Here is a 27,231-nt window from a genome sequence, read left to right as displayed (position 1 = left end):
ACCCTACATACATAGTGGTCCTGGACCTTTGTATTCTTCCCAATAATTGGATGAATAGCTTATCTGAGGTCATTGAAACCACTGATGGGGTCATCTCCTGAGAAGAGGTTTGCTATCATGGGTATGTTGATGATATTTCCCCTAGTTCCTCTGGTTGTAAAATCATACATCACACTCGCATTTCCTTCATAAACATAGCGCAAAGGGCTCAAAATTCTATAAAAATCTCACTAATGCACCATTCAATCGCCAGCTGCCCCAAAGAGTGACTCTGTTATTGTTTTTGGAATAAGAGAGACTTCCTTTCCAGCAGCTTGCCTTGTGTCTTGATTGCTTGAGCTCTTTTACCGGCTCAGAAGAAAAGGCACCCAGGGAAATTCTCACAACAAAAGACTGAAGCAAACATTAATGCTGCCAAAACATTTTTAAGACTTGTCTCTACATTAAAATGTAAAACTAATATATATTTTCTACTTCTAACCTAACTTCATTTTTTTTCTTCCATTGAATCACGTCTGATGCTCAGAGACTGCCTGGACAGGTCCCTGCAGTTTTCTTGGCAAGAATTGGTTTGCCATTGCCTCCCATTCTAGGGCAGAAAAAAAGTGATTGGTCCATGGTCACCAGGGATTGGATCACACTGGATTAGAATTCAGTTTCATGGTTTCCACACCAAACCAGCTCTAACTTCATATTATATAAGGTTAAATTGACTTCTTATTGGATCCCTGATATACTCAATTTATTTATCCAAATAAATACAAAAATATACAGTGACTTTTATTACTTGTCTTTAAAAACGTCTTACCTTTCTTGTTCTTGTTCTAATAAATTGGTAAACTCATCACTTTTTTCCATGTATTCTGAATGTTTCCTCTTCTCGTCCTCAAGGTTGTATAAAGTTTGCCTATGAGATTTTTCTACCATCAGGAGCTGCCCAAGCATCCGTCTATGTGTTTCTTTATGTTTTTCAGCCAACTTGTCAAGCTAAAAAAGTAACAAGGTCCTCAGTTTTAAGGTTTGTCTATCATTTGTCTTACTTTTGGCTAAGAATATATTATTACATTTATTATTTATTCAAAATATATATAAGTAACTTATCCATATTTCATATTAAGAACCATAGATTGTAATGTGGGGCATAATTACTTAACTGCCTCGCTTAGCAATGGAAATTTTGGACTCAATTGTGGTTATAAGTTGAAGACTGTATGTTGTACTCTTCAGATTCAGTCTGAATCTAAACACCATAATTGAATCTTTAAACATTTTTCATTAAAGGTTTTGAGCTACATCATGGATGTGACGTTTGATTTTATCTGATTTTATTTCTCAGTTGTCTTAATCCTTGTTGTGCATAGTAGAACTATACTTTAGGACGGTCAATGATTAGAATGGAATACAAGCTCAGTTATAAAAAAAACAAATGAACAAATCTTTCCAGAATGTCTAATCATATTAGGGATTATAGGACTGAAGGTCAAAGCATGCACTTCCTATTTCCTTTCTAGGCTATATGTCTTTGCTATCTTACCGATACACTGGCTTTGGTGAGGAATGTTAAGAATTTATCATTTATCATTTGGTCTGCATAGTTAAGAATGTGTTCTGGATGATCAAGTTGATTTATTCAAGTATTGTTTGTTTGTTTGGAAGCTCTCCTTTTTAACCAATGCTCTCTGTTTTAACTGTTGGCACATTAATTTTTCCAGCCGGAAAAAGGAGTCATTCCATGTAGTAATTAGTTTCAGCTTCCTTATTAGGTGATGAAAGGTCTTTTGTTGGTGCTGTTGTTACGTTGATGAGTTGAATTAGTGTCTATTAAAGGGAAACATAACATAAAACAGATTTCCCTTATTTCTCATTGTTTTGGCAGAGTTAAAAGTCCTTTGACCAAGATAGTCTAGACTTCATGATTTTATCAGAGGGCCTGTCTCTGCTGGCTTGGATTTTCTGATCGGCAGTCTTGATATTGCATTTTTCTACATATAAAACTTGGGATAAATTTGTCTGGAATTAGTCATAAATAAAAACGTCCAAATGAAATTCTTTGTATGTGCCCATGCATACACAAGAGCACTCACACACATACACAAACAAATTTATGCTTTGAACAAGTGTTGTCATTTACTCATATTTAGCAATTCAGGGCAAGTGGAGTTTTTTCAGCGTTAGCCAAATGGTACTCTTTTAAATTTTGTAAAAAAAAACAAAAAACCATGAGAAATTAATCTGATTGACTCCTCTCAACTAACTGATCAAATTTAAGTAAAAATATTCCATCAAGAATGCATTCACCTTTTCAATGATATTTCATTTTAAATTCTGTTAACTTTTATTATCGTGCTCTAAAATGTCTGGAATCATTACAGTTAAAGTACAATTTACGTATATCATGTTCCAAATATATATAAAAATGTATATGTAAGTATGTGGAGGTGCAACCTTTCCCATCTGAAGAATCCCTAACAGAGGGGTTTGGCCAGTTCTGCAATCTACATTTCCGTAATGATGAAAGAGGAAGATATTTCCTCTCTCTCTCCCTCCCTCCCTCCCTCCCTCCCTCCCTCTCTCTCTCTCTCTCTCTCTCTCTCTCTCTCTCTCTCACACACACACACACACACACACACACACACACATTTTGAGCACATTTCCTTGTATTCCTTAGAATAGATTATAGCAGTGTGGTGAACATGGGACTGTTCTTGAAAAAAAATCTGGGGGCTAATATTTAATACAAATGCACTCTTCTCTTATGACAAGAAAGACTTACTATGATCATAAAACACATATACAAATAGATTCTAAGTGCAATTCAAAGTGCCGGTTTTAACCTTTGAAACCTTGTATGAATTAGTGTATCTGAAGGACTATATTACACATTCTAAGGATTTTGAAGGTTTCACCCTGAAGCAAAATTTTGGGTGGTCCAGGAGCCAATGTTTATTAGTTCAGATCTATCAGTCTAGAATAATTTCTCCTTGGTGATTTCATTGTACTTTCTTTCCTCTATTTAGTAATACAGTTAAGAGTGAGCTATTTTGTTTTTGTAAGTATCTTGATTTCTTTGCTACCTGTATCTATTTTATATACAGCTTTGATTTTTTTACTTGTAAATTGTGAAGTATTGGAAATTTTCTTGGGGTGTGGTGGTCTACGATTACAATACCTATACCAACTTAACTTTTTAATTTGCGAATATTGTAATATAACTACAAAACAAGGTTCACTTTTGAAGTTCATCAGTTTACAGTTTTTCCTTACATTTGATGTGGAATAAATCCATAATATTTAGTTTAAATACCGTAGGTCTCTATTTTATTGACTGAAAATGGCATTGGACTGTCTTGGAACTCTTCTCATCTTTACAGTGGCATATATTTTTGAAATAGAAAATCTACCCATCTTTTGTAAAGCTGATTTATTGTTATACTAAGTTCAGCTTCTTTTATTGTAGCACCTTTTATGCAGCAGTAAATATTTAGACTAAACAAATTTGCTGTTGGTTGTTTTTAGTATAAATAAATTCATGGATTCTATATGTTATAACCAAAAAAGTGGTTTGCATACTAGGTATGTATGGAATGAATTGGTCTTTATAAAATGGGTTTTCATATCTTCAAGGCTGACGAGTAACTGGCACGAAGTGAACTTTCTAATTATTTAAAAAACAATATGTTTGCCTCTGCTAGTATCTCATTATAGGAGAAGAGAATGCCACACATATTTGTCACACATAGCTGTCCCAGGCAGAGAATTGGAAACAAAATAGAATTACTGTAATTTAGTAATTCTTAACTGCCAGAACTCTCATGTTTTTGGCATCATTTAAGGTAATGTCAGCTATTAAAATATCAGTGATGATGAGATGCAGACATATGATAAATTATCATATCACTGTGAGGAATTTACTTAGCAGCTTGCTTCTTTTTTGCACTCCAGGTGTAATTCTTTCTTGTTTTTGATAAACATCTAACATGAGCAACAAAATAAATAATATTTTGTCTTTGTAATTTTGGAATAGATTTTTGAAATGTTCTGGCTGGTATTTGTTAGACTCTTTTACTTCCTGGACTTTAATAAATATAATAGAATAATATCATTTTGATTATTTTTCTTTGCAGTTAATATTGCCAAGTCTAGTAGTGTTAGAAACTATTTTGCTGCCATATATCTTTAGGAGGAAAGCTTATCCAAGATAAAAATCCAAGTTAAGTTTGGAATCTGTGATGAAAGGAATATGTCTATTCCTTAGATTATTTCAATTCATACAGATTTTATGACTTAATATTCATTATAATTTGAAAATTTATTAATTATACAATTTTATTTACAATATAAAAACAGTATTATGGTCATGAATTTTTGCCTGACATTGGTTTAGATCTGAGTGTGAAATGTTTTTGTATATTTAGTAATGTTTCTTCTCAAACTTGGAAAATGCTTAGTGACAATATTTTGTTCATAATATTGTTTATGTTGAGCTTTAATGAACCACATATCTAGTTATGTATATTTCTTTGAAGCTGTAAAGCTTATGTAGGTATTATTTTATTGTTCAGCTATTTAATTGTACATGCTGATTCTTCAATTGTCTATTTTATTCATAATATAATTTAAATAAATTGAAATTTTGAATAGTTAGTTAAACAGAAGTGAAGGCTATTACCGTCTGATTTGGAGGCATCACTGCTTCAGACAGGAAGGCAGTGCAGAGAGTGGTGAGGATGGCAGAAAAGATTATTGGGAGTTCACTCCATTCTATTCAGGACAGACATGTCAAACACAAGGCCCATGGGCCGGATCCGGACCGTGGAGACCCCAGATTTGGGCCCCAGGAGCTGTCCCAGAAATGGCAAGGGACCGGCCCCCACTGCCCCAACCCTGGCCCACTGCAACCCAACTGGGCGCCCTGGCGCATGTACACAGAAATGGCGAGCGGTCAGGGGCTGGTTGTGTGCAGCAGCAGCTACAGCTCATTTGCCTCTGCCTGCTCCGCCCTTCCCAGCTTAACTCTGTCACATCCAGCCACGCCCCACTTTGCCGGGCTTCTCCTTGTGTGGCTCTGCTTTGCCAGGCCAGCCTCCCCATGCCTGGCCCCGTTTTGCAGGGCTTTTCCTCCTCCGGCTCTGCTTTGCCACGCCTTTCCTCGCTTGCCTAGCACCCCAGGACACACCCAGCTTGTGGGATGAAAGGCGCGGAGATGGGAGAGCGCGGCTGCCGGCTCCCAGTCACCCTCTCCACCACGTGGTAGGGCCGGAGAGAGGAACGCAGCAGTCATGCAGAGCCGCAGCCTGGAACTCTGTGGGGGCTGGAGAGAAAGGGTGAGAAGAAGGAGAAAGCAGGAAGGGTTTCTCTCTTTCTCTCTCTTTCTCTGTGTGCGTGTGTGTTTTTGTGTGTGTGAGAGAGAGAGACAGAGGCAGCAGAGAGAGCCAGGAGGGGAGGAGGAGGAGGAGGAGAAAGCCATGTTAGAAAAAAAGGGAACTTCCACCTTTCTTTTCCTCCCCTTCTCTTTTTTTTTAACCTCTTCCTGCTCAGTTCAGGTGCATCTGGAGGGAAAGGATGAGAAAGCAGGAAGGGTTTCTCTCTCTCTCTGTGTGTGTGTGTGTGTGTGAGAGAGAGAGAGAGAGAGAGAGAGACAGAGAGAGAGAGAGAGAGAGACAGACAGACAGACAGAAAGAGAGCTAGGAGAGGAGGAGGAAGAGAAAGACGTGTTACAAAAAAGGGGATCTTCCACCTTTCTCCTCTCCACCCTTCTCTTTTTTTTTTAACCTTTTCCTGCTCCGTTCAGGTGTAGCTGGAGGGAAAGGACGAGAAAGCAGGAAGGGTTTCTGTGTTTGTGTGTGTGTGTGTGTGAGAGAGAGAGAGAGAGAGACAGACAGAGACAGAGAATGAGAGAGCCAGCAGGAGGAGGAGGAGAAAGCCGTGTTACAAAAAAGGGGATCTTCCACCTTTCTTTCCCCCCCCTTCTCTTTTTTTTAACCTCTTTCTGCTTCATTCCGGAAGGGTTTCTCTCTCTGTCTTTCTCTCTCTGTCTGTGTGTGTGTTTGTGTGTGTGTGTGTGTGTGAGAGAGAGATAGAGACAGAGAGCAGGGAAGCGAAAGTGTGGAGAACGGGAGCGTTGCAGTGTAAGCAAACTTACAAAAATGGAGGGATCTCTCTCTCTGTCTCTCGCATACAAGTGCTGCATGGGGAAGGTGGTGTGCAGGCAGTGTAGAGAGCAAACTCACAGATTGGCTTTGTGGTCTATTCTTGCCTCCTCCCCTCCCTAAAATCCAAGTAATAATAGAACTTTGGATTGAATGGGAAGTTAAGAGGAATTGGTGTGAGCTGAAACTAAAAGGCTGAGTCAACTCCCCCCCCCCCAAATTATTTTGTCAGAGATCTGGAAAGTGTTTCTTGCTCCTACTTCCCCTCATCTGTTCTTTTATAATTTAATCCAGCCTTGCCCAAACTAATATCTTTTGGGAGTCATGGACCACAGTTCCCATCATCCTGTGGCTGTGCTGGCTTGAAATGCAATGTCTTATTTTCTCTGTAGTGTGCGCTTAGGATGCACTGTTCATATTTTCCTTGGGAGAAAGTTCTATTATTGGGGTACTGTCTCTGAGAAGGCTCTGCTTGTGGCCACTGTTCTATGAACCAAACCAGGGGGACCATCTGGTCTAAATGGATGGTAAACAAAGATGATTAGAGAGCTGGAGGTTAAAACATATGAGAAATGTTTGTGGGAATTGGGTATGTCTAGCTTAGTGAAAAGGACTAGGGGTGGTGACATGATAGCAATGTTCTAATGTTTGATGGCTGCCACAGAGAAGAAGGGGTCAGCGTATTTTCCAAAGCATCAGAAGGCAATAATACATGGAAACTAATCAAGAAGAAAACCAGCCTAGAACTAAGGACTTGTGAAAACAATTAACCTGTGAAAAGGCTTGCCTTCAGAAGTTGTGGATGCTCCATCACTGGAGGCTTTTAAGTAGAGATTGGATATTCCATTGTCTGGAATGGTATCGGTCCCCTGCTTGAGCAGGGGGTTGGACTAAATACCTCAAAGGTCTTTTCCAACTCTTTTTCTTTGACAGAAGTGCTACCCTCTCCCCCTCCCCTCGTCCCTTCCTGGGCACAGAGACATGGAGGGAGGGAAGGAAGGAAAGAGGGGAGGGAAACAGGAAGAAAGAAAGGGAAGGAAGGAAGGAGATGGGAATGAAAAGGAGGGAGGCAGGGAAGGAGGGGAGGGAGGAAAGAAGGAAGAAAAGAAGGAAAGAAAGAAAAAGGTAAGGAAGGAAGGAAGGAGATTGGAATAAGGGAGTGAGGGAGGGTCTGAGGGAAGTCCTGCTTTAGCACTTGGCCACCAGCAGCCCTGTTGCCCTTTCACCATCCCCTGGTGGTCTCTCATTCTATTGCTGAGCATGCTTTGGTTACAAAGCCAGGTCTCCTCGCATGGAGAGGGAGTGTACCTCCCTTTGACCCATACACTTTGTCCTCCTGTACCCACCATGAACAACCTGGCCAAGGAGAGGGAGCACAGCAGCAGCAGCAGCCTTGAGGAGGAGGTAAGCACAGATGGGCACCCCCCCTTGGAGAAGTGCGGCTAGGCTAGCACGGCTGTGGGGTCCTGGTGCCATGGGAGCTCAGGGGCCGGGCTGGGCTTTTGACTTCCGCTGCCCGGGACTCCGGGGAGTCCATGACATCATCCATGGGCCCCGTGCACAGCCTGAGGCTCAGTGAGCTCCTCCAATACATCATGCCCCGGTGCTCGCCCCAGGCCCACCCCACCTTCTGTCGGAGACCCTCAGATCTGCTCCAGTCCTACCCAGGCACGCACAGGTGCCCCTGATGTGAGTGATGTCGAGCTGGCCACGCCTCACTCAGTAAGCCACGCCCATGCTGGTCACACCCACCCGGTCCCCCAATGGCAACCACAATGCTGATGCGGCCCTCAGTGAAATTGAGTTTGACACCCCTGATCCAGGACATAGCATATAAGCACTGCTTGAGCAGAGTCCACAGGATTGTCTGGGATACTACACATTCTCTTCACAACCTGTTTGCCTTGTTACCTTCTGGGATGAGGCTTCGTGGTATCCGAAGCAGAACATCCAGATTCAGTCAGTTTTGTTCCATACAGTATCAACCTTGTGAACGCTCAAGCTTCCTCTTTTAAGGGTGTAGGTATATACATATGTATGTATATAGCATATCTATATATGTGTGTTATGTAGGTGTTGAGAGCAACCAACAGAATTTCATTTTTAATGTGTAAAAATGATGATAAAGGCTATCTCATTATTTTATTTGCTTTTATTGTTACTGCCATTGTAAGCATATGAAACCATATTGCCTAACTGTGTAAATAAAAATACTGTTCTCTACCAAGCATAGGAGACATCGCACATTTTCACTTTCAAGCAAACAAAACAGTTATGAAAGTATTCAGGATAGAAGATGAAATCTAGAAGCATGAGGCCTTATCTTACTGGGAGTATCATAAATGGATAATCTACAATCTGCTGGTATTCATTTGCAATGCTATATCTGCTTTCTCTTCACATTGGCTGCCAAATGTCATTCCCGCCAACCCAGCAGTATCTTTGCATTCTCTTTTCATCTGAAACAACTCTTACATAGTAGTCTTGATATTTTGTTCATTTATTTACCCCACCTCCATTTTTTTCTCAATGTTGCCTTGCCCTTTTCAGTACAGTTTCTCGCATGTCATTCGAAATCTGTTGTAGTTCTTGATCTAATGAAAATCTTGTGGTACATCTTGTGGCATACACCCATATACATACACACAAACAAACAAATGCACATGCCTATATTAAAAAAAAAACACGGCCTGTTAAAAGTTCTGCAACTCTGATGTATAGGAATAAAGAGATAGAAATAACTATCCAAAACTCTATTTTTAAAGTGTTTGTGTGTTTGCAGAATACATTACATTGCAGGGTTCCTAAGCCGGCTTGTTTACACATAATTTGTCCTAGGATAAGCCCTTGATTTTGCTAGGGCAAGATCTGCTGACACTGAATGTCTGACAAGGTCAAAGTTTACCATTCCAAAATAATTAACTTGTATAAACAGAGCAGAGTTTGATTGTGATGCTGCTGTGATGAAGTCTACATGCCAGTTGGCTGAATCAGCTTACCAAATTTTCCAGCTCCTAAGGCCTAGAAATGCATCCGGTCCAAGCATAACACTATACATGAATTGTTTATAAAGTATGTCAAATATCAAGGGAAGGGGAAAGGGCAGTCAAATTGCAACAGGGGCAAGTGTCTTAGCAATGTGGAATACTTATGGATGATCCCTTAGCTTGTTGGTTTTGTTTAAGGTGCTGGCTGAATTCAAAAGTAGGGGTTGAATTCATTGTTTAGAATTTCTATCTTTTGAGAGCTGCATTTAAATTTGTTATATTTGAAATTTACAACTCAAGTAGATGTCAGTTCATAGTAGAAATTTAAAGCCTGGGATCCCTAAGTTCTGAACTCACTGTTTATGCTATTTAGAAAAATAATATTTTGCTTTGTTGACACTTGCCCTTCTTTAGTTAAATCACCGAATTCTAGGATAAATCCCTCTATACTTACGTCCTGGTTTAAACATGCATCATACATACCTCTTCCATGGGTTTTTCATAGATATCCTCTTTCCATAATGTAGTTTTGGCTTGTATAGCATCTCGCTGAAGTGCCTCAAGGACTTTTTTTGGAGTAACAAAGCCATATTGTGCTTCTAGTAAAGCCAAGTTAATTTTTTCAGCTTTTAAAACTCCTATCACTTCATCCTGAGCCTGCAGAAATACAGATTACACCAATAAGGCTAACTCTGCATTGTTTAACTTTCATTTGGTACATGTATGTTTTGAAAAGCAATTACAACAACAGCAGATGAAAAGCAATAGCTTGTTCCTTCCCTCCATCTCCCCTAATTCATCCTTTACTCTTTTACTTCTACTATTGCCACTATCCTTGGTTTCACCTATTCCAAATCTTAATAATTCTAAAGAAATAATGGGAAAAAGATAGTTGTAGTGTGCAAATGAATAGTAATTCCAGTGTCTTTTTTGTGTGTTTCTTATATTTTATGTGAGATTCTGGTGGCGCAATGGTTAGAGTGCAGTATTACAGGCAAACTTTGCCCACAGCCTGAAGTTCAATTCTGACGGGCTCAATGTTGACTCAGCCTTCCATCCTTCCAGTAAAATGAGGACCCAAATCGTTGGGGGCAATATGAAATTAATGCTTACATTGTAAACGACCTAGAGAGTGCTGTAAAGCATTATGGGGCAGTATACAAATCTAAATGTTATTGCTATTGCTATTTTTAATCAAACTCATACTTCTTAATGAGACATATGTTTTGCAAAGTACAAAAGTACTTTGAAGTTTTGGCAGCTGTTTTCATGTCATTCTCCCTTCAGCAACTTTCCAACAGAATACAAAGTAACAATTTGTTGTTTTAAGTCAGAAGGTCTCTGCCACTATCGTTATGTACATGTATTAGCATACTAAAACCAATGAAATACATTAAGCAGAGAATGTGATCCAGTACCATATAATAATGGCAGTTCTTTAAAACGAGATTGCCTGAAAATTAACAGAATGACCCATGTATGTTTATATGTATGTTATCTGTGCCAATATTTTTTCAAATATAATTAAAGAGTTTTAGGACCTTGATTTGTGGTATTATGAATTGGACCCTTCAAACCACAGACAGACTCTTAGAATATCTTTTGTAAGGAAATTTAATTTAATTTAATTTAATAATTTGATTTCTATACCGCCCTTCTCCCGAAGGACTCAGGGCGGTGAACAGGGCAATATACAATAAAAATCGAATACAAAAATTAAAAAACCATTAAACATCATGCCCATAAAATCAATACATATTAAAATTTAAAACTAATTTTAAAAACCCAACCCCATCTTGTCAGACCAGGCCAGCTTTTTCAAAAAAGAATGTTTTGAGATTGCGCCGGAAGGAGCGAAGGTCGGGGGCCATCCGGAGCTCAACCGGTAAGCGGTTCCAGAGGTCTGGCGCGCCCACAGAGAACGCTCTCCCCCTGGGGGTCACCAATCGGCATTCTTTGATCGGCGGCACCCTGAGGAGGCCCTCTCTGTGGGAGCGCACTGGACGGAGGGAAGTTGACGCCGGCCGCAGGTGTTGCCGTAGGTAATCCGGACCCATGCCATGAAGGGCATTGTAAGTCATAACTAACACCTTGAACCTCACCCAGAGAGCAACCGGTAGCCAATGCAGCTCGCGGAGCAAAGGTGTAACATGGGAGTATCGGGAAACTCCCAAGACAACTCGCGCGGCTGCATTCTGCACAAGTTGGAGTCTCCGGGTGGACCTCAAGGGCAGCCCCATGTAGAGAGCATTACAGTAGTCTAGATGAGAGGTCACGAGCACATGAGTGTAAATTACCTTTACAAATCAAGTACACCATGTTTAATTGAAATTCTACCTCATTCTTGTTTGATGGCTAGAAGCTCAAAAGTTCAACAATTCTGGAAAATAGTAGAATGATTTGAAGGAGGACTTTTGCCGGGAGATTTAGATTGCATCCCTCAAAAGTGAAAGTAATAGTTGAGTCACAGAAGATTTTTCAGCAATCTTTCTTGAGCAGTCAACTAAGTCAGCTGTTTTTCATAGTTAAAGTAACTAGGTGCTAATAAGATAATGAAAATCTTAAATGGAAATAATGCAAACCACACATTGGTTTGTGTTCAGGATCTTCATTTTACTTATACCAGCTAGGCTGGCAACCAAGGGCTTTCAGATAAAGCTGAAAAGAAAATATCAAATTTGGGACAAGGACTGAAATATGTTTAGAACAAACCCATTGTTCAAGAAGTGACTTCATTTAATCCCTATTTTACAGATCATGAACAGGATCTAATCACTGTCTGTAATATGCAGATTACTACAGTAGTTGGAATCTACCACTGAATTCATGCTGATTCAGTGTAGATATAATGTGTCCAATCAAATGAAAAGCTTTGTTTGCATATGTCTATAAAGAAGTAACCTGACCACTCTTTTCTACCTCTGATTTACCTTAATTATCAATCAATATATATGCTTCAACATAACTGTGTCTTGGCCTCCAGTTCAAACAACCCCACAGAGGCAGTATTACCACAGGAGCAAATTACAAATGTTGAATTTCCTTTCAAACCTGTTATTTTTAAATTGAATAAATCTTTCATTCCCAGAAAATATATTAAACTAGCTTTATTCTTGGTAACTATAGAGCAGGGGTGTCAAACTGCCAGCCCATGGGCTGGTTTCATCATACCGAAGCCGCGCCTACCCCATTGCCGGCAATGCAAAAAGAGTCGCAATACGTCACGACACATCACGTGACATGGCGAGTTTGACACCCGTGTGCTAGAGGATAGTCTATGCTTCCAACTGGAAAGTGCATAGAACTTGAAACTATTTTTGGGTTATCATTCATTATATGGTCTTATGTTATATCCGAAAGTTGGTTTTCTCTTAAGATAAAGTCCTAATATTCTAACCTTCAGTGATATGTTAAATGAGGATTGATTTTTAACCACTTGAATAGAAATTATTCCAAGTCTCTTTTTATGGTTTATTCTGTGCTGATTATTGCTGTCAATATTTAGATATTTCTTCAGTTTTTAAAATGATATAACTTAATCAGTTATTTGAAATTATTGTTGGGAAAAAATAAAAATAAATTCTTATTGACAAATTGATGGAAGCAAATAAGAATGAATGGGAAATGAGACAGTTCAGTTCAAGAAACTTAATGAGCAATGAACCTGCAATTATGCTTTTGAAAGCTCCATTAATTGTCATGACCCTAATTGGATTTAAAAATGTTTCTTTTTAACTATGTTTAGCTCAAGTTAATAATAAAACCAGAATGTCTTATTATTTGAATACCTGCATTTAATACAGAATGTCTCAGTATTCAGTTCTAAGCATTCCAATCAAAAAGACTTGAAACGCTTTCTCCTTGAGACCCTGGAAAGATATGCAGAAAATATCAAGCAACTGACAAAGAGTCTAGCTTGGATCAAGGCAGTTTCTTATGTTCCCATTAAGTTGAGAATACAATCCGGAAAACCAAGAAAATTTATTTGGCATATTTTACATGTTTCAAGTCTAATGATCTCATTGTATTTTTCTGGAAATGTCAAGAATAAATCTAAACATATCTGTAAACTTTAAAACTGGATATGGGAATTTTCACCAATTGTATTAATAAAACAAAAAATTGTAAATGAATTTTGTTTATCCTATTCTAATGTGACTCTGCTTAGTGTTGATAGGGTTGGAGATAAGTAAGCGGACTTCAATATTCTCCTCTATTAAAAAAAAAGAAAAATAGAATGGAAAAATAGATTTCAACAAGTAAATAGCACAAACTGTTGGAATATGAACATTATAAGATCTAATGACACTGCACTGGTATTTTTTAAGTGTACTATAAGGAAGCAGTATATGTAGCAATTTTTGAGATATTGATTCTGAGGTTTCATAATTAGACTTTTATAAATGTCATATATTTGTATTTCCTTTGTTTTATCAAACTGAACAAATTTAGAAAGTATTTTAATCAAGTGTTTTTTCCAGAACAGTTTTCATGAATGTGATTTGAATGAACATGTGTAATGTCATAGTGTCATTAAAGTACATTCCCATCTCTTTAGGCAAACTTATCTAATTCTAGTTCCAGATTCAGAAAAGTATAAGCTTTTCAAATTATGCCCATATTGTAAATATTCAAATCCTGTGTTACTGAATGTAATTAAATACATTTCACTTTAATTAACTGTGTAGTTTTATTCTTAAAGCAGGTTGTTTTTCATATTCAGCATTTGTGTAGCATACTTTAAAATCTTTTATAATGTAATATTGCTGAATTTATGATAGAATTGTATAATACTTGATATATAAAATACTTGTTATGTAAAATTCATCTGTAAATATGGAAGGTTGAATTTGATCATTATATTTCATGGTTTCTAGTGACAGAAAGCCTTGTGGGGGTTTTTCCTTAGATTCCCAGGCTATTTTTCTTTCTAGTGTGGTAACATTATAAAGAAGAGATCAAGGAAGGAATTTATAAATTAAAGAGATATTAATTTACTAGTGTTCTTAATTATGAAAATTAAAATAATTTGTAATTAAATATAATTAATTTCAAATCCTAAACTGCACTTAATTTTTTGTAGTTTATAAAAACAAATGGTTTTTTTTTGCTATTATTTGAAGCTGGTTTATTCTAAATATAAGAGAACTGTATAAGTGAATTAAACCAGGGGTCCCCAACCCCCAGTCCGTGGACAAGTACAAGGCCGCAGCATTTCAGCAACTGGTCCACACAAACAAGGAAAGCCCCATCCACAGGATGCAGGCAGCACACAAAACCACACCCCCTCCAGTCCACGGAAAAACCTCTCTCCACGGAACCGGTCTCTAGTACTCAAAAGGTTGGGGACCTCTGAATTAAACAATATAAATGAGCAGTGGTTGCTTAGCTGCCATTGGATATTATGACAGACCCCCTCCCAAAGGTACTTACGATCTAATTCTGATGGCTATCCCCCTCCAATGTGATCTCCTGACCGCTTTTCAGGCAGTCAGCAACCGGCCTATATTTATGGTTTTTTCCAGTATCTTGCAGTCATGTGACTACAATTTATGCAGTTTTTGCTGAAAAGTAGCATTTTTCCAAGCATGACGAGTGGAGAATCCACAGATGGGTTGATCTTGCCTTTCTTCCCTAGAGACTAAGTCAATCAACCTTTGCCACGCCACTCTCCTTCCAGCTAGGAATCCCCAGTCACAATTTAGTCTTAGCCCGAGAGAGACGTGGTTAAGGTTGGCTCTAGCAAAAAGCAACATCATCTTGGATTCTTCCCAGGTTGTATCCTTCCTTCTCTTATTGTTTTCTGTGCTGATTTCAGCACTGATTTTTTAAAACGCTGTGAGTTACAGGCTTTGGCTGAAGCCTTAAGGTTTCTTTGGTTTTTTTTAGCTTCTAGCAAGCCATGAGGGTAACAGTCGCCATTTTGGGGGCTGCTTTAGTTGCTCCCGAGGGGGGGGAAATCCTCCCATTCAGCAAATCAACTTAGCAGCAAATAATCTTAATTGGAGCACATATAGCTAGCAGCCTGCTTGTCCCGGTCGTTGATTATACTGTTACAGTCAACTACAATTAGTCAGCTAATTGTTTCTAGCATCAGAACAGGAAGTTGGGTGTTTGGCGGCCGCCATTTTGAAAAAAAATTGCAAACTCCACGATCATTACCAGGACATTCAGAAGAACGAAATAAATTCTTCAAGGGGCTTTCAGGCTACTGGGCAACTCTCAATATAATCACACACAAAAAAAACCAATGGAAACAACAGCCTCCAGGCTCACATCTTTTACGGAGGTATGCAATCACTCAGGCATTTCTAAGCCTTCAGGGTGTGGCTGAGTGCCTGCCTTAGCTATCTTCATTATTAGCAGTCACTGCTCATAGTATGCTGGCTATTGACCATTGACTTGGGCTTGTCACCATCAAAAGAAGATTGGATTATGCTGGCCGTACCATTAAATTGGTCTTGCCGCCACCACAAGACTTTTATGTGTGCTGGCCGTTACCATTAATTTGGTCTTTGCCACCACCTCCAGGGTAGCATGTATGCTGGCTTGTGTAGCCACCACTGCTAACCACAACTCAGCTCTTCACAATTGAGTTCTCCTTGCTTTTGTAAACACATTATGATTGCCATTTCCAGACTATCTCTAGTGTCACAATGGCAGATGAATCTGCAGAAGCACAGGTACAAGGTGCCTCCAGCAGTTCACCCAAATGCAAGAAGCTCAAATTAGCCAAGCAAGAGACAGCTGGGAAGCTCAGATCCAGAGTTACCTCTGTCAAAAGGTCTTCCAAAGCTGTGGAAAAAGAGGCAAGTAGGAGACACCACACCTTGGAAAGGCAATTCTCCAAGGCTGCAAGGCAAAAGACGGAGAAAAAGTTTGGTCAGAACACGTCTGTTTCTATGGAGGCATCGGTTTTTGGTCCTCAGCAAGCTCCTTCTCCCTCGGCTGCACCTAGTGCCTGGTCCCCAGAGGGTGAGGCAGGTCAGTTCAATTTTCCTGCGATTGAACAGGTAGAGTTGGCTTCGACTCCCAGTGAAGGGTTCAGCCTTCAGATCCCTGCTTCTCCTACCATAGCTAGGCCACTGGGCCCAGAGGCCACATTCACTTCCACAGTGGCAGGGCTTTGCTCAGGAGCCAGAACTGTCAGAGAGACTACAGTTTCTGATTTCTCAGGCCATTGCGCAAGGCATAGCTTTGACCATGCACCAGGCAGCTCAGCTTGAATCGATAGCATCGGAATATCCTTCTCATAGCAACATGTCATATTTTCCACAGGCGGAATCTGCCGCATATCAGGGGTCAGTTTCCCCCTCACATTCCTCCAGAAGTAGTATGACGTTCACAGGGGACAAGGACTGGAGGGAGCAGGGGATGTCAGAAGATGAGGACTGATCTCCTGACCCCCCTCCCTTCATAGGCCTGTTTAATCCGGCCCTCTTCAAACCCTTCCTGCACAAGGCCAGAAGCATTGCCCAACGTGGTCCTGAAAGTGTTTCACAGGTAGAACCTTCTGTTCTGTTCCAGCCTATGACCATCCCAATTTGCTTCAAGGACAACCCCTTTTTTCTTTTTAAATCAATAGGCTGGAAAAAACCCAAATTTATTTACAGTTCCAAATAATAAAGTCCTTCAAACAAAAAAGCATTAGAATATTTTCCTTAACAAAAATAAATGATTCAAACCTCAAACAAGACTCAAACATGAAGATTAGCAAGAACAGACCAGAATTTTCTTTGGATTTCTACAAATGGTTGCCTTCAGCAACCAGCACCACCCACACCTTCCCCTTTTATTAACAGCCCCAAGGCGTGGCTTTTCAGTGCTTTCTCCTCCTTTCGCTGAGTTGCTTCATAGACTTCCTCTGGTCTGCTCTGCTCAACTGCCTTCTGCTTCTAGCGTCTCTAAACAGATTCATTTGTGACTCCTCTGAGTCTGAATCCTCCTCCTCACACAGCTGAGCCTCATAACGAACACGACTGGAGGGGCCCGGCTCTTGCTCTGACTGAGAGTCCTGCAATCCATCAGAGCTTCCCTCCGACACTGAAGGCTCTCCAAACCCCTCCTCCTCCTTCTCAGATCCCTTGGACTCAGCTGCTGGGAGCACAGGCTGACACGGAATCACAACACCTTCCACCAGCCAAGCGTCTACCAGTCAGGTTTTTTTCGGAACCAACCTTTACTCAACAGGACATTCCCTGTCCTCCCCTTTTTCTCAATGTTGTCCAGAGACAATGGGGAGCGCCAGGTACCTTTCCATCCCCAGGGGGAACAGATAAAAGGTTATTTAATGTGGCTCCAGCACTGCCAGAGGTGCTAGCAGTTCCCACAGTAGATGAGCCCTTAGCTCCTTTGGTTTCATCTTTCGCTATGTCCGGAGATATAGCAGAGGCCCTGAAGTCCAAGGATAAGAGGGTGGAGATTAATTTCTGCAGGACCCATCAAGTCTTAGCATGGGCGGTGAAGACAGCTTCATCTACTTCCTTCTTTGCCAGAACTTCTCTCCTCTGGCTTTGCCAATTGCAGACTAGGGTCCCACCAGAAGAGGTACGAATGCACCAAGATCTAAATAAATTAGTGGCTGCATCTGAGTATATGGCTGATTCCTTTTTGCACACGGCCAGATTTTTCTCCTGGGCATTAGCATCTAACATCACCTCCCACGGGGTCCTGTGGCTCAGACACTGGCAAGCAGATGCTAGATCCAAGTGGAGGTTGGCCTCAGCCCCTTACAAGGGGGGGCAGTTATTCGGAAAGGCACTGAATCCTTATCGAGAATAAGGATAAGCATAAGATCATGCCACCTCTGATCAGGAGAACGGACAGAAGAACTATCCCCTATGCCCACAGGCAGTCTTTTTGCCCAACCTACACAGGCTCGAATTTTACGCATTACTCCCACACCTATCCCCCCAGACCAGCACATCAATTCGACAGGTCTAGTAACAGGGATAGACCCAGACAGCAATTTCAAGCCAAATGGCCCTTTTGGGGTGCGGGAGGCCATCCCTTCCGACGGTCTAAATGACAAGAATACCTCTCCCATAGGGGGCAGGTTGGCCCTCTTTGCACATAGATGGGAAACCATCACCACAGATCTCTGGGTCCTCAACACCATAAGATTAGGCTTGACTCTGGACTTCAATTCCATTCCCCGAGGCATTTTGTCTCTTGCCCATCCTCCAAAAATCCGGTCAAGCGACGCCTAATGAAGGAAGCAATTCGACATCTCCTGGAAATCCAGGCCATAGAACCGGTACCAGCAGGGCAAAAAGGATGGGGGTTTTATTCCATTCTTTTCATTGTTCCGAAGGCATCAGGAGGATGGAGAGCGATCTTGGATTTAAAGAAACTAAATACCCATTTAGTATACAAGAAATTCAGGATGCAAGGTCCTCCATCTTAGCAGGCATCAGAAGGGGGGACTTCCTGACGTCCATTGATCTGACGGAGGCTTACCTGAACATTCCCATCCTTCTCAGGCATCACAAATTCCTCAAGTTCTGTTACGCAGGCCACCACTTTCAATACAGAGCTCTACCATTCAGCCCGTCATCGGCCCCCAGAGCATTCACAAAGGTCCTGGCATTGCTGGCTGTGCATCTGAGAGCCATTCCGGTGCATGTCCAGTGTTATCTGGAGGACATCCTTATCCAATCCCCCTCAGTACAATTGGCTCAGACAGAACTGGCATTGTCCATCAAGACTCTCCAGGACCACGGGTTCTCGGTGAACTATCAAAAAAGTCAGACAGTTCCCTCCATCTGCATCCTTCACCTGGGCATGGTGATAGACACAAGGAAGTGTGAGGTTTACTTATCTCAGGAATGTTGGGACAGTATTCGATCCCTAGTCTCCCAGATTCAAAGAGAGCAAGTAGTTACCCTGGCAATCCTTTCACAACTGCTAGGAAAGATGGTTTCCTGCATAGCAGGTAGTTCCTTGGGCTCGACTCCACTCTAGAACCCTCCAATGGTTCTTGCTCCCATTCCAGAGACGAGGCTCCAGTTCCTCCAACCACAAGGTAAGGTTCCCATCACAGACCCTGCAGTCCCTCAAGTGGTGGGTCTCTTCAGCGATGGAAAGGGGGACCTTATTCAAGGAGCCCAACCAACTCATCCTAACATTGGATGCCAGTTTGTTCGGCTGGGAAGCGCACCTGCTCTCCCAGTTGGCCCAAGGTCGGTGGTCCCGATCAGATCTGAAACACAACATAAACTGGTTGGAGCTCAGAGCTATTCATCTGGCTCTACGTCACTTCTCCCACACGGTGGCAAAGCAACATGTTCTAGTCCTCTCAGACAACATTGTGGCGAAAGCCCATGTCGACAGGCAAGGGGGTACCCACTCCAGGTCCCTCATGGCCGAGGCTCAATTATTGGGAACCTGGGCAGGAACCTTGTCCCTCAAGGTGGAGCACATCTCGGGAGAGATGCTGCCAGATTTTTGTCCAGAGCCATCCCATGAATTGGAACGTAAATGGCACACCTTGGACGTTTGTAGAGCATTACATCGCTATATTAAGCAAACTGCCTCCTTTCGAAAATCTGAAGCCCTGTTCATTTCATTCCAGCTCTCTTCAATGGGTCAGAAGGTGTCTGCCTCCACTATAGGCAGATGGATTAGGGCTTGCATAGCGGGGGCATACCAGGCACACTCCTTGCCAGCCCCAAAGGAAATTACCACACACTCCACTCGCAGTACTGCAACTTCAGCAGCATGGGCAACACAGGCATTGATAGAGGAGGTATGCAAGGCGGCAACATGGTCGTCCCCTTCCCCGTTTGTGAGGCATTATAAAGTTGGATAAGTTCGCCTCAGCAGATGCTTCATTTGGCAGGAGGGTTCTCCAAATAGTAGTGTCAAATAGCGGGACACAGGCCCAGACATCTTCCCGCCCATACGGACAGTGAGGCTTTGGTATTTCCTATCTGTGGATTCTCCACTCGTCGTCCTGGAGAAGGGGCGTTGTCTTACCTGAACGCCTTTTCTCAGCATGAGGATGGAGAATCCACTCCCTCCCTGTGTCAGGGGAAATTGAGCCACCACTTTGTATAATCATTAACTTCTGCGCTTTTGTCCTGACTGGGGATTCCTAGCCGGAAGGAGAGAGGCATGGCAAAGGTTGATTGACTTAGTCTCTAGGGCAGAAAGGCAAGATCAACCCATCTGTGGATTCTCCATTGTCATGCTGAGAAAAGGTGTTCAGGTAAGACAATGCCTCTTATGTCTGGATTTCAGCAAAAATGCCCCATAGCAAATTATGAGTTCACTCAAAGACTGCAGTTTTTGCGTATCAATAGCAGTGATTGCTTTACAACTGCAGCATTTGCTTAATAACCAGTGCAAAAAAGGTAGTAAAACTACTTTATAAACATCACAACTTAAACTGTAAGCTCCATTAGGTTTGTAAGTCAAGGACTGCCTGCATTACTGAAAAGATTCCTTAGTCTGGGAAATCACACCACATATAAGTTGATCTGAAAAACTGCTCTGCTAAACTTTCTAGATTTTGTTACAATACTCCTATTAACAACACAATTTATGCCAGAAATCCAAAAGTTCTTGTTCCCTGATTTTGTTAGTTTCAAAGGCCTTGACTTGGTAGTCTGCCAAATTTCAACTTAGATTTGAAATGTTTAAGATGCTTCCCTATGTTTTCTGCATCTCTGGATTAATTTTTTTAAAATTGTCTATTTCATTTCCTCCTCCACATACTTAGAGTCTGATAGACATTCCCACGCAATCAAACAGTATAGGGACAACAGACAAAAAGAGAAAAGGAGAATTTGTAATGAATTTAGAATTGGATACTGGCCTGTAACTCCCCCTCTAGCACACTCAGAAGAAATAAAAGATCATCTCGAGAAAGGTCTTCACCCTTTTTGGAATTGTTTCTTTGTTCCTTGTTTAATTCAGGGCTTGTTAGGATAGTGTCTGTCTCTGCTACATAATTTATTTTTGTTTGTCTCCTTTTCATCTTCTTTTCCTCTGAATCTTCCATATAGCCGTCATTTACCTTATGTTGATAGTGTTTTAATTTGGAAGTACTTTCTTTATTGTTATTTTCAGAATACATTTTCAAATACCTGAGGGAGGAAGATGAAAAAGAAAATTTAAACCCAAAGAAAAAATGTATATAGTCTTTTCAAGGAATCAGTTCTGCATTAAGGTAAAAGGTAAAGGTTCCCCTGCACATGCGTGCTAGTCGTTTCCGACTCTAGGGGCCGGTGCTCATCTCCGTTTCAAAGCCGAAGAGCCAGCGCTTGTCCGAGGACGTCTCCGTGGTCATGTGGCCGGCATGACTAGCACGGAACGCTGTTACCTTCCCACCGTAGTGGTCCCTATTTTTCTACTTGCATTTTTACATGCTTTCGAACTGCTACGTGGGCAGAAGCTGGGACAAGTAACAGGCGCTCACTCTGTTACGCGGCATTCGGGATTCAACCCACCAAACTGCCGACCTTCTGATCGACAAGCTCAGCGTCTTAACCCACTGAGCCACCGCGTCCCTTCTTCAGTTCTGCATATGGCTTTATAAATCCACATATATTATCTGAATAAATTAGCTAAGAAATTCACATTTATGTCACAGAATCTTCAGCAATGGCAATGTTATCCTATTAGACGTTTTATTCAGAACCTTACTCCATCTATAATGGAGATATCTAAAGACTGCTAGCAGCTTTCCATAGTTTTAGACAAGTTATTCCCAGCCCTTGAAGTGAGAATCATTTGTACACACAACATGAAGCCTGTCACTAAAATACCATTTCTTCCTATCTAATATTAGTGCCCCACTTTTTGGAATGTAACACTGGTAAGATTATCACTGGAATCCATAATAAATCCACACAATGCTATTTCTATCAAGTTTTCATATTCAGGAAGCACTGTATGCAAGAAGCATTGTTCATTGTATTACATGTATATTTTGCCCATGAAGACGGTCTTATGAGTTTATCATAGGCATCTGTTCATAATGCCACTACTTTATATCTAAGTTCTTATATTTAAAAAGACCCCCCCAATTTTGTACTCTGACTGAACAAGGCCATAAAGGATTTTAAAGAAAAACACCATCAGATATGAAATAAATAAAAATAATAATAGCTAAAAGAAAGCCATGTATAATGTGTTCAAACTGGTTGAAATAAAAATATGCTTGAATCTATGCTAGGTAATTATGCTGTGTGGGTATTTTGAGAATTAATTAATTCTAAGAAGCAAGATTGAGCTGACTTTGATTTCAAAAAGCTACACTACAGCCCTCTTAGTAGGAATACAAGAATATCCCATTTGGGGTAGAATTTTGCTTATGGAGTGAAGTGGATATAAAAACCACAGAAGATTATGTTGCCAGTTTAGTATTTATGTTCAGAAATGATAAATCCAAATCTAAATAAATAACTTGGTTGTTTTGACCAGCACTAGTTATAATTTTTCCTTTCAGACAAACATAATTCTATTAATTCTAAGTGTAGCCAAATTGTGTTATGTCATATATAAAATGTACTAGCTCCATACAAATAAGCAGAGAAATAATAATAATAATAATAATAATAATAATAATAATAATAATAATAATAATAATAATTTGGAAGGGACCTTGGAGGTCATCTAGTCCAACCCCCTGCTCAGGCAGAAAACCCTATACCATTTCAGGCAAATGGCTGTCCAGTCTCTTCTTAAAAACTTCCAGTGTTGGAACATTCACCACTTCTGGAGGCAGGTTGTTCCACTGGTTAATTGTTCTAACTGTCAGGAAGTTTCTCCTTAGTTCTAGGTTGCTTCTCTCCTTGACTAGTTTCCATCCATTGCTTCTTGTCCTGCTTTCAGGTGCTTTGGAGAATAGTTTGACTCCCTCTTCTTTGTGGCAGCCCCTGAGATATTGGAACACTGCTATCATGTCACCCCTCACCCTTCTCTTCGTTAAACTACACATACCCAATTCCAGCAACCGTTCTCTATATCTTTTAGCCTCCAGTCCCCCAATCATCTTTGTTGCTCTTCTCTGTACCCTTTCTAGAGTCTCGACATCTTTTTTACATCGTGGTGACCAAAACTGGATGCAGTATTCCAGGTGTGGCCTTACCAAAGCATTGTAAAGTGGTATTAGTACTTCACTTGATCTTGATTCTATCCCTCTGTTAATGCAACCTAGCACTGTGTTGGCTTTTTTGGCAGCTGCAGCACACTGCTGGCTCATATTGAGGTGATTGTCTACTAGGACTCCGAGATCCCTCTCACAGTTACTACTATTGAGCAAGGTACCACCTATACTATACCTGTGCATTTGATTTTTCCTGCCTAAATGCAGAACCTTACTTTTTTCACAATTGAATTTCATTTTGTTAGATAGCGCCCAGTGTTCGAATCTGTCCAGATCCTCCTGTATTTTAAGCCTATCTCCTGGAGTATTGGCTATTCCTGCCAGCTTGGTGTCGTCTGCAAATTTGATGAGTTCCCCATTTATCCCCTCATCCAAATCGTTGATGAAGATGTTGAAGAGCACTGGGCCCAGAACAGAGCCCTGGGGCACACCCCACTACACACTTCCTTCCATGTAGATGCAGTTCCATTGAGGACCACATGCTGAGTACGGCGTGTCAGCCAGCTACGAATCCATCTGGTGGTGATGCTATCTAACCCACATTTTTCTATCTTATCAAGTAGTAGGTTGTGATCTACTTTATCAAATGCCTTACTGAAGTCCAAGTAAATTATATCTACAGCATTCCTCTGGTCCACTAATTTTGTCACTTGGTCAAAGAATGTAATAAGATTTGTCTGTCATGATCTGTTTTTGACAAACCCATGTTGACTTTTAGTAAAGACTTTGTTTGCATCAAGGTGTTCGCTGATTTGTTGTTTTATCTTCATAGCTAAAATATCTTTAAGTTCTATAGTAATTACTGAGTTTTCTCAAAACAGTTTAAAACAGAACCTTTTAAAATGACAAAGCCTAACTGCTTAAGATATAATTTTTCTGAGAGTTGAACCTTTATATTGAAATGCAGGAATAGCTTGTCAAATATACATTTCTTTTTGAATTGCTTTATCTGGATCCTCCTTCTCCTTAACTGAAAATAGTAATAATAATGATAATGATGGAGTTGGAAGGGACCTTGGAGGCCTTCTAGTCCAATCCCCTGCCCAGGCAGGAAACCCTATACCATTTCAGACAAATGGCCGTCCAGTCTCTTCTTAAAAACCTCCAGTGTTGGAGCATTCATAACTTCTAGAGAAGATTGTTCCACTGATTAATTATTATAACTGTCAGGAAATTTCTCCTTAGTTCTATGTTGCTTCTCTCCTTGATTAGTTTCCATCCATTGCTTCTTGTCCTGCCTTCAGGTGCTTTGGAGAATAGATTGACCCTCTCTTCTTTGTGGCAACCCCTTACATTTTGGAACACTGCCATCATGTCACCCCTAGTCCTTCTCTTCATTAAACATACCCAATTCTAGCAACCGTTCTTTATATGTTTTAGACTCTAGTCTAAAATCATCTTTGTTGCTCTTCTCTGCAGTTATGTATTACAAGTATTTGATTGGTTGGTGTAATGAGTAAAAACCTCTATGATTTAGAAGAGGCTTCATGTAATTCATCAAGTGATAATTGTCATCATGTTTTATACTGTAATGGAGATCAGTATAATCTTTATTATTCCCTGATATTAGGTTGCCTTAAATGCATTTGCATTTTTCCTAGAACTGGAACCTATGCTCTGCATGGAGCAGAATAGGATGATAGGATCACATAACCTACAAAATTTAAATATAGTTAGGAATAATTTATTTTATCCAGTCTGTATATGGTACCTATAGGTTAAAATCTTCTTTTGAGGGTGTTTTTGGTTTCCTTCTTATTAAAAGTGAAGCAAATTGCTATCAAAAACAAATGCTAAGATTGGTATTTTAGTTGTGGAAAGCTATTCCTCTGAGAAGCCTTCTTAGAGTTTACTTTGCTATTGTCTTAACGGCATGCAAAGCCTTTCATTATTTCTTATTATAAACCCTCCAGGTCTTATACTCCTTCATCTTTTTTCTTCAAGGATTCCTTCCCCATTTTCACTATATGAAACACACTGAACTTGCGAATGTAATTTGCCCTGGTTTGGGAAGCAGTGGAAATTAAGCAGAGATCAAGTTTGTCTCAAGGAAAAGAGAGATAAAATTGCTAAATTTAAGGGAAGGAAAAAGTGGAAGAGGATAGCATTGAGATTTAAGAGAAAAGCCAAGCTCTTTTTTAAAAACAAAACTCTGCATTGCATCCCAAGTATTTATTACTATCTAAATCTTGAGATCTTTGTTCTCAATCATATATAAAACTGGCACCTCTCCTGGTTGAACTGCAGACATCATATAAGTGGACTCAGGTTTTTTTTTGTTAGAATCTTTGGAAAAATAATTAGCTTTAATAATAAATATCTGTAATAAAATATAATAAAGGGATACATATTAGAAAAATGTATGGGTTTATGATTTCAGATATCAGTAATAATGAAATACCAATTACCTAAGGGTAGATGACAATACACATTTTCTTATAACACAGGGTCTTGGAATTAAGAATTATGATTGATGTGAACTGAATAAAAGGAGTTTCATCGGGCTTTAAACTTGGTGGAATCACATTGGACCAACATTTTGGATGAAGCAATTTGAATGAAAATATAGGATAAAAGTACATTGAAATAAATAAGTAGACCATGATTCCCAAAGTTATTTTGATATTTCTTAAAGGTTTATATAAGGCTATAGTTTGGAGAAGAAAAACAGCCTTTTGTATGGAATTGTAAGTCACTTAGTGGGCAGAAAACCAAGCCATTCTGTTGCTTGTTTACCTCTGTCTGGGCTTGGATTATTTACGGGGTCTTGTTAACACTGCTTTCTTGGACATCTACTAAACAATTAGTGGGACAAATGTAAGCTCATGATTCAGATTCTTGAGGTTTTAATTTAGGTATCATACTAAGAATAGAAATGTTTGGAATTACATGTTGCTGGAACTCATAATATTTAATGTATTTATTTATTTATTTATTTATTTATTTATTTATTTATTTATTTATTTATTTATTTTATTTATATACTGCCCTTCTCCCGAAGGACTCAGGGCGGTGGAGAGAGAATGTAGGGAAGACACTGGATGTTGTACCTGAGAGCACTGTCCAGATGTACTGTAATTTTAATACTGTTTTAATTCTTGAACAGCAAATGCAATTAAGTATTTATTAATATGGGCAGTGAACAAACACACAACCCCCCCTCTCTTTCTCTCGCTGTTCTCACTCATAATTAAACCAAATAGCAGATAAAACTAAAAATTAAAACCTGTACCCTTTATTCAAAAAAATAAGAGTTTTAGTGGCTGTTCTAAAATTTATAGTGTTATTACAAATGAAATTAATTTTAAAATGTAATCATGAAAGAAATAATAGATTATGCAATTAAATAGTAATTTTGAGTATACCTCTAAAATATATTAGAATCCTTTGTTCTCTATTATTAATTATTGTGATGCATTGCTATTTTTTTGTAAGTCTAATTCTTTATTTAATAAGTTGCAGCTGCTATAACTCATTATTTCCATTACAAACAGTGATTCATATTTCCATATGTAAGTAGGAGACCTTATGGTGGATATAAAATTAAGCAATGTCATTACAATGTAGAAGGACGTTTAATAATCATGTGTTTTCAATAGATTGTGGTGACTTAAAGTAATAATATTGTTTCCAAAGCACTTTGTGCAGATCTGTTTTTGACAAATGGTGTTCAATAGAGTTCGCTGTGAAAAATATGTATCTTTCTTGCAGATACAGTATTGGCTGAGAAAATCAGTTCTGGTTGTTCAGATATGCTTAACCCTTGTTTTGGAAAGAAAGTGATGTATCATATAAAATATATATTTTATATTTTTATTGGTTTCTTTATGTATTTTATTTCATTTTGGGGCTCAGTGCAAGCTACCAAGAGTTAATATGTGATATTAACTAGTAAATAGTCCTGTGTGAGAAGTGATTCTAATATGTTCCTAATGGATATTCACACTTGGGTTGGTGGGAACAATAAATAGGTCGGATATAT

General features: G+C 39.8%; 2 protein-coding genes across 4 annotated transcripts in view; one reads left to right on the top strand and one right to left on the bottom strand.

Annotated features, from left to right (window-relative positions):
* CMSS1 (cms1 ribosomal small subunit homolog) overlaps window positions 1-27,231 on the top strand; it is a 171,859-nt gene that overhangs the window by 60,842 nt on the left and 83,786 nt on the right. The window lies entirely within an intron of this gene.
* On the bottom strand, window positions 805-21,140 carry LOC310640328 (filamin A-interacting protein 1-like; the record flags this gene model as incomplete). The annotated part of the gene is made up of 3 exons (XM_083362543.1): window positions 805-987; window positions 9,620-9,793; window positions 20,955-21,140. 3 exons carry the CDS (start codon window positions 21,138-21,140, stop codon window positions 805-807), a joined length of 543 nt encoding a protein of 180 aa, XP_083218669.1.

The sequence above is a fragment of the Vipera ursinii genome (assembly GCF_947247035.1).
Source record: "Vipera ursinii genome assembly, chromosome: 4".
Lineage (NCBI taxonomy): Eukaryota > Metazoa > Chordata > Lepidosauria > Squamata > Viperidae > Vipera > Vipera ursinii.
This window is presented reverse-complemented; position numbering and strand designations above follow the sequence as displayed.